Source organism: Dromiciops gliroides, chromosome 4 (genome assembly GCF_019393635.1).
Source record: "Dromiciops gliroides isolate mDroGli1 chromosome 4, mDroGli1.pri, whole genome shotgun sequence".
Classification (NCBI taxonomy): Eukaryota; Metazoa; Chordata; class Mammalia; order Microbiotheria; family Microbiotheriidae; genus Dromiciops; species Dromiciops gliroides.
The window spans coordinates 402467124-402485957 of record NC_057864.1 but is presented as its reverse complement, the minus strand read 5'-3'; the positions used below and the strand labels follow the sequence as shown (position 1 = coordinate 402485957).

Below are 18834 nucleotides of genomic sequence, written 5' to 3'. Positions count from 1 at the left end.
GATTGTAAAGGGGAGAAAACAGACACAGGGAGTCCAATTAGGAAGCTATGGTAATATTCCAGGTGAGAGAGGTAATGGGGACCTGATTCAGTATGGCCGTGGTGTGAATGAAAAGAAGGCAAAGGATGCCAACTCAACAGGCATTTGTTAAGCACTATGTGCCAGGCACTGTACTAAACACTGGGAATGCAAGTGCAAAAAGACACTGGAGGGGCAGCTAGGTGGCGCAGTGAATAGAGCATCAGCCCTGGATTCAGGAGGACCTGAGTTCAAATCTGGACTCACATACTTGACACTTACTGGCTATGTGACCCTGGGCAAGTCACTTAACCCCAATTGCCACACACACACACACACACACACACACACACACACACACACACACACACACAAGACACTGGAAATACAAATACAAATGTAGAAAAAAGAGAGTCCTGGACCTCAAGGAGTTTATTAATGAGGAAAAGCTATACATAAAAGGAAACAGAAGGGAGAGAGAGGGAGAGATGAAGGTAGCTGGTATGGCGGCATCATGGAGAAAGTCTGGAGAGTTAGGAGGGGAACCTAGGGAAGAATGAAGACATGGCTGGCATTGCTATCCTTTCAATGGAGGACCTGGGAGAAAGCTGCCAATCAGAAGGAGAGGCTACAGAAGAAGAAGTACTCTTCCTTCCAATGGTAGAAATTCAGGGGTAGAATGAGCTTCCAGAGTGAAGAGGTTTCTGTGGTTTTCTAGAGAAAGTCCAGGGAGTCAGGGAGGCATCCTGGAGAGGAGTGAAGATGAGACTGGCCTCACCATCCTCCTTAAAATGGAGGTTCTGGAATCTGATGTGAGAGATGACATTCATACAAAATTCACACAAAACTTAGCAAATAAATGGCTATGGGGGGGGGCAGGGCATGGTTAGGTAAGAGCAAAGACATTTGAAATAAAGAACTTTGGACAATATGCTCAGGACTCTTTAGGAACCACATTTTCTCATTCTTGACTGTTTCCATGTAGGGATTCCTCCCACAGACCCACCATTACCTTATATCTTACCCACTGAGCCACTGCTCAGTGGTTTCTTTGTCAGCTATAGTCTCTTCAGTTATACATCTAATCATTGGTTGAAGTGCTTTGAGTCTGGGAGACTCTATGGTGATTTATGTAAGTGCCATTTTCAGAAAAGATGGGGCAATCAAATTTGCCACTTGAGGCTGGCAACTTCAGAAAACTTTAGAATAGAGGAATCCTTTGAAGGTTAAGAAATTAAGAAGAGAGATTAGTAAAGTAGAAAAGGAAGGGCTTTTAAAGTGGTGGTGATTACATTTTTTGGAGAAATGACAGCCTATACTTACATATACACTTAATCTTGCTGTATGCTTTATTAAAAATCTCAAGAAATAACATCTAAGCAAAGGAGAAAGTCTCAAAAAATTAAATTGAGAGCAAAAATACCACAAATTATGCCATTGTCTATAGAGAAATTGAAAATTAAGGATTCAAAATAACTGAAAAAGGATATTGTAATGATAATTAACTCTGAAAATCACATAAATATTTCCAGATTTTGATATCTTTGTCATGATGGCAAAAAGACACTAACCTAAAATGTGTGAATACTATATTTTTATTTCACCAAATTAACCCAGCCTTACCAATCTTTGTTGGACTGTATTTATAAAAAACAGTTATAGTTCTTGTCATGAGATTTTGATATATAACAAAGTACCTTAGTTCAAAAGCCTTGATTCTTAAATACATATTTATGAAAGGCTGGATTTCAATCCTGTAATGGATTTTGTTATATTTGTATTTATCTTGTAGCATACTAATTCATCAAAATCACAAGTCTGGCTTCCATTCCAGTCTTCTCTTGCTTCACATAATTGGCATTTACTTGGTTCTGACAATGGGAGCTTTTCTTCTAGCCAAAAAATCCAGATGTTAAAAACGGTCATTTAGAACCATTTCCCTCTTGCCTAACAATTTTAACTATATAACTACATGACAAATTCAACTTTAGGCATATCAATAATTAGCTATGTCCTTACAGTATCTCGCAATTAACTAAATTTCCATTCAGAACAATTTAAAATTCTTTAAAAATGTGTAGTAGCACTATGACCTTTTGTCATCTTTAGGGAAAAAGCGAAGTCTGAATGAGACTAGTATTATTTCACTAACAACTATTTTTCCCACTCCATGTCAATAGTATATAGTATACTCTCCAGTGAATTTCCAAAACATGGGTAAAACTCTGTTATTAGTTTGTTGATATTCGCCTGCTCTCTATCCTTTGCTCATTACATTGAGAGTTATCTTTTGTTGCCCAATGTATCTGGGGCATATGGGAAAGCAAGGATGAGAGAATTTTAGGAAGATTTCTCAGATCCTTCCAAAATTTGCACTTTGACAGGCAGAAATGGACATAAAGACAATGACCTTCAGCCAGAGGTTATATCTGTGCCTTTGAAAACTTTGCAAACTGTATCTGTACTCAGTTACATACAGCCCTTAGATAGCTGACAGCCGGCAAGCAAGCAAGTTGGCTACTATCCTAACTGGCTAGAGAAGCAGCAATACAAAAGTGGGGGTCTGACATGCTCCAATAGACTATCTTGGCTAGTTTCCTTACACACCAAAGAGTCTCTTTGGCTGGAAATCTCCCTTCATAACAGAGATCAATTCCAACCGTATATTCTGCTGAAAATCTCACTAGTACTTTCCTGTTAAGAAACCAATTACCTATACCTAAGCAGATCAAATTCATTCATTCATGTATTTTCATCAGTTCAATGAATAGTTATTGAATCCCTACTATAAATGAAGCATTAGAGCTAAAAACTAAAGGAGATAAAAAGATTTATAAGGAATGGTCTCTGCCCTCAAGGAGTTTAAATCTATTAAGAGGGAAAATAGCTTATAATTAGATAGTACTGTGTTATTTAAACAGCTTTCCTCATCAACAATACTATGAGGCACGGACAAGTATTAGTATAGCCATTTTGTAGAGGAAGGAAACTGAGTCTCAGAGAGGTGAAGTCACTTGCACCTATAGGTTCTTGACTCCAAATCTAGCACTGATCTTACATATACATGTCTAACTGTCATTGCAAAGCATTATGTGATAAATGTTGTAAGAGCAGAGCAGTCAAAAGGGGCCCTAAGAGACCAGGATCTAAATACACATTGTTTAGAGTTATCACAGAAGGTTTTATATCAGATGGAGCATCAAGCTGGTCCTACAAGGTTGGGTAGGGTTTTGTTAGGTGAATGTGTGTATCTGGGGCAAGGGGTTGGGGGTAAGGAGGAGAAAAGGGGAAAAAAACCCCAAATCATCTTGGAACAATAACAAGTTACCCAATTTGATTGGAGTGTAGGGTGAAAAATACAGCTGGGGAAAGAAAGTTTAGGGATAGATCATTGGAGGGCTTTGAATGGCAAATAAGGAATTAGTATTTTATTCTGTAGGCAACAAAGTCTATGAAGATTTTTTTAGCAGTTATTTTTGTTTTCATGGGCATTTAGGAAGATTAATCGAATGGCAGTCACATATAAGAGGGATTGCATGGGCAAATGAATATAAGGAAAGGGGGGTAGGGAAATTGACTAGGAGGCTATTGCAATAATATAGGTGAGATATGAAGTCCTGAACTCAGGTAGGGGCAGGAAAAATGGAAAGGATGGAGATGAAAGGTATAGGGAATGAGGAAAGAAGATATCAGAAGTGGAAAGAGCACTGTGGTTATAAAAAATGATCTGGTCATTCTGTCCCTAATGAATGATGCAACCTTAAACAAGTCAGTAAATTTACTACATTATAAAATCCTAAAAAGCATGGACTATGACATTTCCTCCCCTAAATCTCCAGCACAGAACCTTGTCTTCTATAGGTGGTTAATAGATGTTTGTTGAATTGAATTGTTGAAAACAGTTTCCTCATCTGTAAAACTTGGGGATTGGATTAGATGACCTCCAGCAGCTCTAAAATCTGATGACAAGGGGGTTAGCTAGGTGGTGCAGTGGATAAAGCGCTGGCCTTGGATTCAGCCTCAGAAACTTGACACTTACTAGCTGTGTGACCCTGGGCAAGTCACTTAACCCTCATTGCCCCGCAAAGATTTTTTAAAAAACACCAAAAAAAAAAAATCCTATGACAAATTAACTGATCTGTTCCTCTTTGCCAATGGCATGATAAATTAACTTTTGTTTTGTTAATGGAGTTGATAATCTAAATGTCATTTAACTTCAGAATATGTTCAGTAAATTATTTTACTTTCTATAGCAGAGTGTCCTTGGTTGTAAACTTTTTAGCTTAGAAAAATATCAAAATGAATTTTTATTCTCAAGAAACACTAGACAGGTTGGGTATTATAGGCAATACTTGTGGAGAGAAGTTGGAATGACATTACGTAGCAGAGGAAGGAAGATTTAAGATTATGTATTTGGGCAGGTAATCCACACAACTAAAAATACATTAGAATGTCACTCATTTTTTAAAAAAATAATTGAATTATTGAATTTAAATTTTTCTTAAAAATCACTAAAACTTAAAAAAAAAAACTACAGTAGAGTTAATAGTGTCCTGTTCATTAGATTCCCCTCCCCCCAGCCCCCAGTTCCTGGTTACTTAACATTTTTCATGAGCATCCATTGAAATTTTCACTTCATTATTTTTGTTCAATCACAGGTAACATAGTTTAAGACATACACTGGTAAGCTGGAGACTGTTCAGAGGAGAGCAGCCAGGATAGCGAAGGTCTTTGAGTCTGTTTCATATGAGGAAGAATAACCTGGGGATGTTTAGCTGGAAGTGGGGAAGACTCAGGGGTGGGGCATGACAGCTATTTTTAAGTTTAAGAGTGGCCAATCTATGGGGAAGAGTTTAAACTTGGTTTTGGTTGGTCTCAAAGAAAGCAGAACCAGGAATAATGGGAGGAAATTGTGAAGAAGCTAATTTAGGCTTAATATTGGAAGAACTTTCTTAACAATCAGAGAAATCCAAAAGTGAATTGGGTTGCCTCAGGAGATGGTGGATCTCTCCATCGTTTCCACACACCTCTTCCCCTCTCCCCCGTCAAGGTCTTCAAGAAGTTGGATTGGGGCAGCTAGATGGCTCGGAGGATAGAGCACCGGCCCTGAATTCAGAAGTACCTGAGTTCAAATCCGGCCTCAGACCCTTGACACTTACTAGCTGTGTGACCCTGGGCAAGTCACTTAATTCCAATTGCAGAAGAAGAAGGAGAAGGAGAAGGAGAAGAAGAAGAAGGATGGCTACTCCTCAAGGATGTCCTTTCATGCATCAGTTATACTAGATGGGTACTAAAGTCCTTTACATCTCTAAAATTCTGCATTTCTTTTAGCTATTTAATAAAAAGCAGTAACAAAGGGGTTCATGTCTCAAGAACAACTTGCCAAATATTAATTATGAAAACAAGCAAAAATAAATTTATGAACTGTTTCCCCTGCGACTTTCTAATGTCCACAAATCTATGTTCAGTTTTCAGAATAGGAGACTTTGGCCCTTACTCTTCTCTGTTTATTTTTCAGGGGCAACAATTTATGGCATCAAAATCCTCTTAATAAATTACCAGCTCGGGCCACACATGTTTCCTTTCATCTTGTGCTGTTGCTTAACCTTTCCAGTTGGCAATAACTCTATGAAATCAGAGCTGTCCTGTGCGTATGCTGGACATAAGCAACAACAAAAAATGGCAGTCGGGACGTACGATGCTGTCAAATATGGGTGGGGGAGAAAGACAGCAAAAGGGTGTACCCTTGGAGAGAGGCCTGGATTACTCACCATAAAAAGGGATACATGCTGGTTTATGTAAGTGCGGACCTCATAAAGGACATTTTTATCATCTTTTAGGGAGGCTGAAGTGAATACTAAGTTTTATTAAATTAAGTTTTATTAAATTACAAGGATATGGACTATTGTCCCAGAAACCTGATATTGCCCTCCTGATAAAACTGGCAAAACCCAAAGGATCATAAACACCAAATGCTATACTGTGTGTACTCTCCTTTGATGGAAAGCCAATGCTCTACCCAGCTCCCTCATTTGCCTGCAGTACGCCCACTAAGGCCCAGGGCTACTTAGAGCTAGATTCAATCTCTTCTAGGACACACACTCCTTTCATTTCTGTTCATCTTGGGGGAAAAATTATCTAGTCTCATTTTGGACATCATCATACTGGTGGCATTTCAAACTTATCCTTGAGGGAGGATTAACAAAAAAATCAACTCTGCCTTTGCAAGACAATAATGAAAGAAAAAACAAACAAAAACCTCCCCAAAATGGTAAAAGTGTTTCAGAGAAAGAAACTTCACAAAGTCTAATATGTTAATGTAATTGAAATGTGCTGCTTCTGTTCCTTCTTCATTAAATACAACAAAGTATTTTTAAAAAATATCTAAAGATACACAAAAACCCTCAAGATACAGCTGATAACAAAAGAATATTCACTTAGACACAAAGAATAAAATCTTTGTAAACTAAGGGAGATTGAGAGAGCAAGAATGATTTCTATAGGCAGAAAAAAATTTACATATACATATTTGAGAGAGAGAGAGAGAGAGAGAGAGAGAGAGAGAGAGAATGAACAGTGGCATAAACTCGGAGAACAAAAAACCAAAACTAAATGATGTGTAATTATAATGCCCAAGAGTGGCCTTGGAAAAGAGTTTAAAAAAATACACCTTCCCCCATTCTTTTCACAGGTGTGTTGGGGGAGAGGTCTGGTGAGGGGAGGAATAGTGTACGTATTCTCAGGCACAGCTGAAGTATTTGTTGGTTTGGCTGACATACTCTTCCCTACCCCCACACCCAACATTTTTGTTGTTGTTCAGTTGTTTCAGTCAGGTCTGATCCTTTGTGACCCTATTTGGGATTTTCTGGGCAAAGATACTGGAGTGGTTTGCCATTTCCTTCTCCAGTTCATTTTGTAGACAAGGAACTGAGGCAAACAGGTTTAAGTGATTTGCCCAGGGTTAGTAAGTATCTGAGGCTGAATTTGAACTCAGGTCTTCCTGAATCCAGACCTGGCACTCTATCCACTGGGCCACCTAGTTGCCCTAAAACCAACATCTTTTCTTTTAAGAGGGAAGTAGTCAGAAATTAAGGTAATATCAAAACAAAAGATATCAACAAAAATAACATTAATTTTTTTAAAAGAACCAATTTATAATCATCATTCTGTATAATAATAGCTAGCATTTATATAGTGTTTTAAGGTTTGCAAAATGCTGTTTATAGTTCATTACATTTGACCATCACAACACTGTAGGTTACCAAACAGGCTGAATGACTTGCCCAGGATCACACAACTACTAGGGTATGAAGCAGAATTTAAACTCAGATCTTCCTGACTCAAGAGTACAGGCATCTTATCTACCAAAGGCAAATATGTGAAAACTGCTGCTGCTAAAGTGAAACCTGTTACTGAAAGTCCAGGGAGCTAACTAGAAGAGTTTTAAGCAATGAAAATAGAACCAATACATGACTAGAATAAGATAAAATCAAACTCCTTTTCCTATTCCCTTAAATCTTCAACTGTTCTTTCTCCTTAACCTATTCTGCCCTTTAACCTAACCCCATCATTCAGATCCAATTCATCACCAATAATCACCATAATAACTATTATTTTAAGGGATACAAGGAATTGGATATAGTGGCAAGAATGGGGGGCTTCCTTCCCTCCTGTGTTGCCAAGTGATTTATGGAAACATCAAAGTTATTTGCATGGTTCTACTGTTAGCTGCCAGGAACCAGACAGGAACTGAAAGGACTTTACTCACAAGAACTTAAATATTAGAAAAGGTCTCCTCATGGCAGGGTTGGGAAACAAAAAGGAGAGTTTGACCTACAGGGATTTTTGTGTATATTTATTGTGATCATTCTCTGCCCCTCTCATTTGGAGGGTGGAGCCATAAATTCCTCCATTTAAGGTGGGAAACAGAACTGAAATGTCTTCTAGGACATTTCCTTATTTCCCACTTAGTTGCACTTATTTTGGACTTCTTTGGTTTCTCAACCATACCTCCCTTCTCCCCCTGCCCCCATCCCTTTTTGCCTTCTTTTCTGTGTTATCTTCTCTCATTGATTAGATTGTAAGCTTCTTGAGGGCAAGAATTATCTTTTTCATATTTGTATTCCTGGGGTTTAGCACAGTTCCTGAGACATAGTAGGCACTTAAATGTTCATTGACTATTATTGACTTGACTGTGTGAAGTTGGAAGGTCAGACTAACAAAAGAGCTATAAATGTGTTGATTAACCCCAGGCAAGTTGGTTAAGGAATATTTCAAATGAATCTCTTTGAGTCCAAAGAAGCCCCAGCAACAACAAAAGCTCCAACATATGGTGGCAAAAGCATGGCTAGGAAACCCAACGGCAGATAATAAGAGTAGATCAAGGGAGAAGCAGCAAAGAGCAGCTTCAGAGGGAGGCTGTCTAGTTTAAAACCTGTACTCTTTCTTTACTGGTTGCTAGGAAACACAGCTGTAAGAAGTATTCCAGCTGGGAGTCAACTCTACAAATGTGAGTTGTCTCACCGTGATCCATCCCTCGCCTACCAGCAGCAAGGGAAACTATTGGGAGATTGTATTCCTTTGTCTAGAGAGTGAGAAGGGGGGAACAAAGATTTTGCTTCCCTATTTAATTTGCAATTATTAATTAAAAGCTATGCTATTTGATATATGGTTCCCAGTGTGTTGGTAGATAATACAATAGATGGGAAATTGCATATTATTATCCACAATGCCCAACTTTAGGAAACTCATGAGATCTATGCTACATAGGGGCAGCTAGGTGGTGCAGTGGATAGAGCTCCAGCCCTGGAATCAGGAGTACCTGAGTTCAAATCCGGCCTCAGATACTTAACAATTACTAGCTGTGTGACCCTGGGCAAGTCACTTAACCCCCATTGCCTCACTAAAAAAAAAAAAATTTAAATAAAAAAAAAGAGATCTATGCTACATCATTACACACATCTCATGGTGGAGATAGTTAACATAGGAAGTATATGGATGGTAGAATTGTATCAAAGCCACATGTACTCACTAGCAACCACTGAAAAACAATCTGAGAGTCACCAAATTATTTCAGACAATCTTGAAACGGAGAATTCTATATGTGAAATGGGCTCTTCGTCTCCATTTTCATCATACAAAAATTTTACTTTTATATTTAAGAATCTAATTTCAAGGGCACTGTTTTTTTTTTCTCTGACAGATACAGATTCTAGCCCCTCCATGCCTTAGCAGAGTGTTTCATGAATTGTGGTAGCCAAAAAGTTCATTGCCCAAAGACCAATCTTTTAGTGACGACCTCCTTCAGGCTTAGTTTTAGTTGGTCCTATAGAAAAATTAACAGAGTTCGCTGCTGTGACCATACTTGAAGCCTTTCCCAACAGAACTTGGGTTCTACTGACATAAGTAAGCCTTCAAGAATCCAGGGTCACTGGACAGCTAGGTGGCACAGTGGATAAAGCACTGGCTCTGAATTCAGGAGGACCTGAGTTCAAATCTGGCCTCAGACACTTGACACTTACTAGCCATGTGACCTCGGGCAAGTCACTTAACCCTCATTGTCAAGAAAGAAAGAAAGAAAGAAAGAAAGAAAGAAAGAAAGAAAGAAAGAAAGAAAGAAAGAAAGAAAGGAAGGAAGGAAGGAAGAAGAATACAGGGTCACTTCTACCTCCCAATGAGGAGGCACTGGAATACTCTGATAAGAGGAAGCATCAGATAAGGAATTTACTGAAAACATTTAAATAAGAAAACTATTTACTGAAGATAACAATATTGTCAATATTATTTTGGCAAAGCCAAGGAATTCAGACCTTTGTAGTGTGCATATATTTTTAAAAATCGTTCTGTTTGAAACTTGGCCTGAACACCCAAGTCAAGAAGGTTTTAAGGCTTGACAATAGAACCAATCAAAATGTTATACTGTAAGGAAAGATGTTTATACCCTCAACTCCTACTCCCATCCCTTGATTTAGGCTATATACAAAATGGAATAATGGGCAGCTAGGTGTTACAATGGATAGAACATTGGCCCTGGAGTCATGAGGGCCTGAATTCAAATCTTATTTCAGATACTTACTATGTGGCCCTGGGCAAGTCACTTAACCCCAGTTGCCTTAAACTTCTGGGGGCTATTTCCAGTCCTCCTGACATATGTCTTGCGACTGGACCCAGATGACTCTGGAGGAAAGAGCGAAGTTGGTGACCTTGCACAGCCCTTCTTCACTTTAAATCCAATTCAGTGAAAGTCATTACATCACCCTGATGTCATGGTCTTCTTCAAGAGTGAAGGACAACAAAATGGAATAATAGCTAGAATTTATATAGAACTTTAAGGTTTATTTTTTTTTAAAAAACCAAACCCTTACAAATATCTTATTTTAGTCTCACAACAATGCCAAGAAGTATTGTTGTCTCCATTTTACAAATGAAAAAACTAAGGTAGACAGAGGTTAAGTGACTTGCCTAAGGTCATACAGCAGTTAAGTGTCTGAGGCTAACTTTGAAATCAGGACTTTCTGACTCCAGATCCATGGCTCTAAATTGTCTTCTCTGCTGCGGATGCAAAATTCTCCAACTGGCTGACTCAGAATGTTGATAATGAATATTATAGGGGAAGGTGTATTAATGTCTAGTTTGCATCCATATCATATCAATATCAGGCACAAGAGGGCAGCTAGGTGGTGCAGTGGATAAAGCACCGGCCCTGGATTCAGGAGGACCTGAGTTGAAATCCAACCTCAGATACTTGACACTTACTAGCTGTGTGACCCTGGGCAAGTCACTTAACCCTCATTGCCCCACTAAAAGAAAAAATATCCAGCACAAGCATTTTCTCACTGTACCATTCTTCGATCAGACTCACTTCATCTCTTTCTGTCTTGTTTACTAGGAAACAGAGACTAAAGTGGGCATTAAATATAAAGCAAGGTATGAACATACCTTGTTTATTGAAAACCAAAATATCTCTGCAACCCATACTTGTCCCCCGCCCAAAAAAAACCCTTCTCACCCAATTTAATATGACAAAGTCTACAAAATATTTTATGGAGAAAACTCCATTCCAGATTTATAAAATCCAAATCCACAAGTTCATTCATTTATAAAATACCTATTCATTGTCATTAATAGAGGTAGCTAGGCAGCACAATGGATTGAGTGCTGGGTCTGGAGTAAGAAAGACTTGAGTTCAAATTCAACTTCAAACACTTATTAGCTGTGTGACCCTGGACAAGTCACTTAGCCTCTATCTGCCTCAGTTTCCTCAACTATAAAATGGGGATGATAATAATATCACCCCTTCCCTCCCAGGGTTGTGAGGATCAAGTGAAATGATATTTGTAAAGTACTTAGCTAGTACTTAGCAGGTGCCAAATAAATACTTGTTTCTCAACTCCCCACCCCTAGTTCAGTAGTGTGAACTTTAATCCAACTTTTAGAGAGCAGTAAATAGCCCTTTTACGATATTTACTTTAAATAATAACTAGGCTGAGAAATTAATCCTGCACTTAAAATATCATCTTTGTATCAGGGTAGGACAAGTTAATAGAAGGAAATTTACAACCATAGACTTTATAGGGCTAAAAAGGGACTTCAGTGGCCATCCAGTCCTGCTTCCTCATTTTACAGATGGGGAAACTGATACTCAGAAAGGCTAAGTTACTTGTACAAGCTCAAACCACTGGTGAGTGGTGGAGGGAAGGCTAGAACCCAGGTCTCCTGAGTCCTATCTAGTGTTCTTTCCACTACGCTATGTTGCCTAATCATGCCCCAAGCTGTTCTATGATTAATAAAAGGCCTAGAGTTTAACGTCAGAGAAGTTTCCAAAAATACTCCCCATTCTTATTTCTTTTCCCTTTCTCCTTTTTATTTTCCAAAACAGGATTCTAAAAATTGGTTAGGTAGGTCAGGCTAATTCAATTAATCAAATATTTATTATGCACCTACTAATCACAGGAGGACATTATTAAAAAATAACAACAAAAACAAAACAAAACAAAAAAAAACCCAGCACCATCATTTTTAGTAGTAGTTTGATGGGAGATCTAGGCAAAGTAACCTAAGAAAATATGAAGTAGAATATACAAAAATGAAAAACATTAAAGCGAGTTCTTCTTTTATTGGAATGTGTAACAATGATTCCAAATTGCCTGTGTTATCTAGAGGCAGGTTTTTGATAACAGTATCTGCTCACAGTCTTTCAAGCCTCCCACTTGGACCACTGCCAGGTGTTAGACCACACAAAAAGAAACACAACTTTTTAAAAAATCTGTCTAATTTCGGTTATGGTCAACTTCAGGATAATTAACAATATCACTCAGCAATAAATGTTAGTCATTTTCCCCGGTACTTCTGAACAAAAGTTTAATCATATTTCTTTCTGAAAGGTGTCACCAGAAACTTTTAGAAGTGGTCTTAGCCCCTCAAAATAAATATGCAAGTAGGAAGAGGAGTGAATATGGGGAAAGGGAAGAGAGGAGAAAGAAGTGGGAGGAGAAATGTTGGAACTAATTTTGAAATGTTTTTAACTTTATTTCTCTATTCCAGTTTGGATTCATGTAATGTAATCTTCTGAACTTCTAAGAGACAAACCTTCCTTCTTGCCTCTCACTGATCCCCTAGGAGGACTGAGTGTGTGTCCAGCTGCCTCTGGAGGATCCCTAATCTGACATCACAGATGTACTCATGAGCTGTGGAGCAGCTGAGAAAAGCCTTTTCTGTACTCTGAATGTCAGTAAGTAAAAATGACTGCTCTAGACAACCAGCCTTTCCCTTTTCCCTTTTGCTTCCTTCCCTACTCCAAGTCATCCCTGTAAATTGAGGGCATCCAGCATATGAAAAACACAGCCCGAGCTACTGAGTGTTCACTTGTCAAACTGGTGGGGAGGAAGGCTGGGATGGTGCATTCTCCATTTCCCTTCCTTCATAAACATAGAAAAGCCCATTCTGCCAGGGGTATGACAGCTCATCAACTCAACTTGTTTTGTCTCTTGGTGGATAATCAGCTGAACAGAGATGACCAGAGCCTCTGTTTTTATGGTTTGGGGAAGGGAGATTTGGGTGGGGGGGGGGTGTCTCATCATTGAAAAAACAAGATCAGGGCTGGCCCTATACAAAACCATTAAAAAAAAAAACAACCAGGTGAACTTTGTCTTTGGCACAGACTCTCTGACCTTTACTTTTTGTTTTCTCTCTGTGCCCCTCCTCCTCTTCAGGCACCCAGTGCCCTCATCCTTTTCTTTTCCCACAATCCTTTTACTCACAGATCACAGACTCCTAGAGGTGTTTACATTTGAACAGGAATCAGAGCCTTGAATCAATAGATTGGAAGACAAATTCACTGGAGACTTCTGAGACTTCCTGGTCATGACTATTCCTTGAAAATTGTGTTTTCTTGAGGAACTAAGAACCTAGGTCCCTTAATGGAAACCAATGGAGTATATTTCTTTTAGCTGGAATTCATTCCTTCAGTTTGGATGAAAGTAAAATGTAAAACTTGCCAGTGGTCCCCTAAGTACACAAAAGGGCCTCACTTCAAAGGTAACTGCAATAAGAAGAAGAACTTCTGTATTTACATTAACCACAAGTGTCCTCATTAAAAGAAAGAAAATATTGGGAAAGATACAGAAAACAATGATGTTAAGTATATAGCCTAAAATCTTTAATAGTTCAAAATCCTATAAGCAATTTCAGAAAACAGTTTGCTTATTTGAGCCTCACGTGGAGTATGTGACCACTAAGCTTTTTAAGTGAGCGTGTGAAAGTAAAAATTCACCTGAATTACAGTTGTCTTCATAAACTGTCTGTCATTGTTACATGAATTAGCAAAAGTCAAAGGTTGCACAAAAATAAAACCACAAAATGATCAGATATAGCAATAACCAGCCAAGTCTAATCCTGTATAAATAAAAGCTTTAAAGCACTCTTAATGTAATAAACTCTTCATACTTTTTCTCTACAGACTCTTTACCTTCACTACCCACTACAGTTTGTACAGAATATACATTTTCTATTCATTTGAAATTATCTTCAGAGCTTAGCTGTTTCATATGGAGCAGCAGCAGACTACTGAACTTGGACTTGGAAAAACCTGGGTTCAAATGCTGACACTCATGCTTATGAGGTGTGGGACCACAAGCAAGTTCCTTAACCTTTCTGAGCCTCAGTTTTCTCGTCTATAAAATGGGGATAATAACATTACCTACAGGGTTATAGTATGGCTCTATAAGGAAAGGTAAAGTGCCTTGTGGAAAGTAAGGTGTGTAAAGTGATTTGCAAACTTTAAAGCATTGTATAAAGATCAGCTATTATTACAGAGAAAGGAAATCAAGGACAGCAATGATATGTAGTTCTACTGACATACTCCTAGTACTATGTTATCATAGCTAGTTTGATGCTTAGTGAATACTTTCTGATCATCTCTTCACCCTTCCTTATTGTCTTCTCCTGACAGATGTCATCTTAAATGCCTAATTATAGGTGTCAACAAATACCTTTCAATTTTTTTTGTTTGTTTTGCTTTTTGTTTTTTTTTGTGGGGCAATGGGGGTTAAGTGACTTGCCCAGGGTCACACAGCTATTAAGTGTCAAGTGTCTGAGGCCAGATTTGAACTCAGGTACTCCTGAATCCAGGGCCAGTGCTTTATCCACTGCGCCACCTAGCTGCCCCCCTTACCTTTCAATTTTTAATACTCTATCCGGTGACTTTTTGTCAGGGATTATTTCAAAGGCTATAGAATTCAACAGCAGTAGGCCCTTTTTCTAAATGACCTCCTTATCAGCAATTGTTCTAAGGATGAACTACCATGTTACTAAAGGCACAGGAAAGGGCAGTCCTAGTTCTGTGCCATGGATTACTATAGGCAATGTAAACTATCAAATCCTCCGGGAAACCATCCACAAAACAGGGTTCTTACTTTCTTAAAATAGTACCTTCCTGTCAACTAATGGCAATGCAAAAAGTCAAGTCAGATTCAGTAGATCCCTCCTGTTAACTTTCCAGGAGTTAGAGAAAGAGAGAAATGAAAAGTTCTTGTTCACGATTTCAGCTTTCCAATGGAAGCAATGATGAGAAATGTCTAGCTTTTAGCCATCGCTGTTCTGTTACAAAAATTTCTCTGAAGTTTGTGACAGGCAGTATCCTGTAGTGGAAAGAACATGCGCTAAGACTAGGAACCTGTGGGGAAGTCTCCTGGCTTTACCAGGTGTGTGCATTTGAACAAATGATTCTTTCTCTGGGTCTATTTCCTTCTCTATAAAAAGAGGTAATAACACTTATACTATCTGCCTTTCAAAATTGTGGGGAAAGTCTTTTATAAACCCTGGACTATTACATACTAGCGAGCTATTACACAAATGTCTTAATCCAGGATTAACTGTAATATGTTGTGTCCTTCCATTTTGGATTCAAGAAGTCAAGCATACAGATACACACATACAAAGTAGACAATATAGCATCTACATAATATCTATCTGATATTTATATGTGGGTATAGATACATATATATGTGTACATATACATACCATATATATTATACATAGAAAGGCAGTGAAGCATATTGGTGAGCTAGACTTGGATGAGGAAGGCTTTGGGTTCAAGTTCATATTCTCCCTTTAATTAGTTGTGTGACTTAGGGCAAGTCACTTCATGTCTATGACCATCATTTTTCTCATATGTATAATGTTCTAATTCCTATCCTAGGTACCTTGGAGAATTCTTGTAAAAAACAAAGGAGGGGGGGGCAGCTAGGTGGCATTGGCCTTGGATTCAGGAGGAACTGAGTTCAAATCTGGCCTCAGACACTTGACACACTTACTAGCTGTGTGACCCTGGGCAAATCACTTAACCCTCATTGCCCTGCAAAAAAAAAAAAAAAAAAAAAAAAGCAAAGGAAGGGATTTAGATGAGGCAAAGCCTTTTAGCAAGTACATTTCTCAAAATATGTGATGGAAAAGGAGGTGAGGGCAGGTACCTAAAGTCACTATGGTATAACAGATGAATGAACACTATTTTGCATTGGTACTCAACCCAGTTAAAGATCTTAGAAGAAATCTAACCCTACTTTTAGGATGTATCCTCTGCAAAGAACTCATGGGAAGACAGTCATAAAACCTACCAAGGCATGGATATATTATGACAGATAGGATTCTTGGAGTGACCACCTAAAGGAGACCCACTGAATTGTACACTATATAAATGCCATCGCAACCACAAATAAACCAGTGCCAATGAGTGTGATTGCATTTGTGGTTGCATTGGTGCCCACTCCTTCCAAAATGATAGGTCATAGAAGTGTTTCCACTTAAACGTCCAAATTAACTGAGAATGGCAAGATTTCATCAAATCTTTGGTTGGAGTTGGGGGTGGCATAAGACCACTTATCATTTCATCACCAAAGGTCAACTCCATGCATCTCAGGGATCAGATAAAGTCTCCTTTCCATTAACATTCAAATGGGAAAACCACACAGAGGAAAATGAGTGGTCTCACAGGTATTTCGAGCCTATCACCTTCACATCTGGAGCATCTCCAAAGCTCATCCCCTCTTCACCTCACTTCTGTCCCTCAGCTCCACTTACCTTCGACTATAACCCCTTCCTCTTTTGACCTCAGGACACTGAACACCTCTCCCTCCCATCCCCTTAGAAATGGAGGAGGAAAGAGGGGCAGGGCTCATTTCGCTTAATAATAATAGCTAGTATTGATCTATTGAGGGAGCGCTTACAAAGCGCTTGACCTACATGATCTCATTTGATTCCAGGGCAGGTGCTACGATTATTCCTATTTTACATACATAGGACACTCAGGCTCTGCGAGACTGGTCTGTTTGCTCAGGGCCACATAGCTAGTCCGTGCTGGAGGCTCAATTGAATTCAGGTCCTCCCAAGCCCGAGTCAAGCGCATTCCAGCTCTGTGCGCTTCACTGCACTTGTTCTCTTAAGGGAGCGCCCACCGAGGGGGCGGAAGGTCCCTGGCCACGAAACCCAGCCCCTACACCAGCTCAGCGCCCTGTGCCCCTTACCTCGCTGATAATGGTAGTGTGGGACTGGCTGTACTTCCAGTTGCCCTGGCAGGGCACCAAGGGCGCCGTGCGGTTGGGAAAGGAGGCGAGCGGGTCGCTGCAGCTCAGCCCCCCCGCGGCGGCGGCGGTGGCGGCGTCCGCAGCGCTGCTCCAGTTGGCCGCCTCTAGCTCGTAGCGCTCACAGCGCCCGTCGGAGCGGACTCCCGACTCCCGCGCGCTCCGGGCGGGTGCCGTGCGGTTCCATTCCTCCTCGGGGCTCCAGCCGCAGCGCTCGGCCAGCGCCGCGGCGCTGGGACCCCGGCACCAGTAGTGGTCCGGGCTGATGCCCAGGAAGACCACGCTGACGAAGAGGAAGGCAAAAGTGATGCCCGTCAGGCACATCAGCAGGAACACCCGCCGCTGGAAGCGCCCGAACTCGCCCGCCTTCTGCAGCACCTCGTCGAAGGAGGGCATCGTGCGAAAGAATCCAGCCTCCTCCTCTTCTTCCTCCTCCTTTTCTTCCTCCTCCTCCTCCTCCTCTTTCTTCTCTTTCTCTTCCTCCTCCTCCTCCCCTCCTCCTCAGCCGCTTCTTCTTTCCCTTACTCCGCTTCTCCGGGACCCGCGTGGCTTCTGTGCACTCTCTGCCGCCGCCGCTTCTCCTCCAACTTTGGTGTAATTGCCCGCGCCCCTCCCCCACCCTTTGGGTGCAACTCTGCTGCCCGAGGCAGTTTCCTACAAGTGATCCCCACGCACCCAAGCCTCTTCTTTCCCACTCCCTTCACCGCCCCCCTCCCGCGTCCCTACCTCACAACTCTGGCATCATGCCAAGAACCAAGTCTCTTTCTCCCTTTCCCACTCCAACAGCCCACAGCCTTACCTTCAGGGGTGGGCATAGAAGCCGGGCAGAGGCAGCGTCAGGTGGCCAGCTTAAAGGCGCAGCTGCTGCCCCGGACGCGGAATGCTCCAGGAGGTGGGAGGCGGCGAACGGGGAGCGGCCCCCTCTGGCCAGTGGCGTCCTGGGCTACTGCCCTGGTGAGGCCCTTTTGCGATAGGCTCCAATTTCAGGAACAATCCGGGTCCCCACTATCTTTCAGAGTCACTAACTAGACCGACTCTTTCTTTAACTTCTTGCTAGCCACAACAGGCTGAGTCCAATCCTGAAATCTAAATCGGTGACAGTTTACCTGGTCCTAACAGTTTCTTCTTTACTTTTCTCTATTTCTCATCAATTCCAGATGTATATACATCTAAGAGACACAAGTCTATGACCACCATATGTATGTCTGTGTGTGTATATGTATGTATATACGTATGAATATGCGAACACAAGACTGTGTTCTCTGGGAAACTAATCTTAAAACTGCCTTAAGACTTTTGAAACACCTAGGTCTATATGCATACCTATATATGTACATATGTGCTTGCACAAGCCTAGTAAAGCACTAATGCTTACAGTGTGATCGAAGGACCTTAAATGCTTAAGAGGTAGGTAGGTAGATGATAGATAATAGATAGATGGATGAAGGGATGGTGGATAGATGGATGGATAATAGATTAGATAGAGGATGGTTGGATGGATTTATCCATATATAGGTATATTAAGTTTGGAAAAGAGAAGGTTTAAACAAAGCAGGTTTCATTGGCCTCATGGAGCTGACAATCTAGTAAGTTATAAAACTTCAACAGATATTTATACATTATAAGCCATTGGAAAAGTGCAAAACAAAGTGCTTTGTGAGGACAAAGGGAAGGAATGTCATTGCCAAATTGAGATAAGGGAAGACTTCATGGAAGAGATGGCTTTTGTTGTTGTTGTTGT

At 40.3% G+C, this 18834-nt stretch overlaps 1 protein-coding gene across 1 annotated transcript in view; it reads right to left on the bottom strand.

Annotated features, from left to right (window-relative positions):
- The window catches only part of SLC22A3 (solute carrier family 22 member 3), a 143580-nt gene extending 125839 nt beyond the window's left edge, over positions 1-17741 (bottom strand). Inside the window, 1 exon segment of the mRNA XM_043964152.1 lies at positions 17037-17741. Coding sequence (XP_043820087.1) covers positions 17037-17489 — 453 coding nt within the window. The 5' untranslated portion in view covers positions 17490-17741.
- Positions 17742-18834: the final 1093 nt, after the last annotated feature.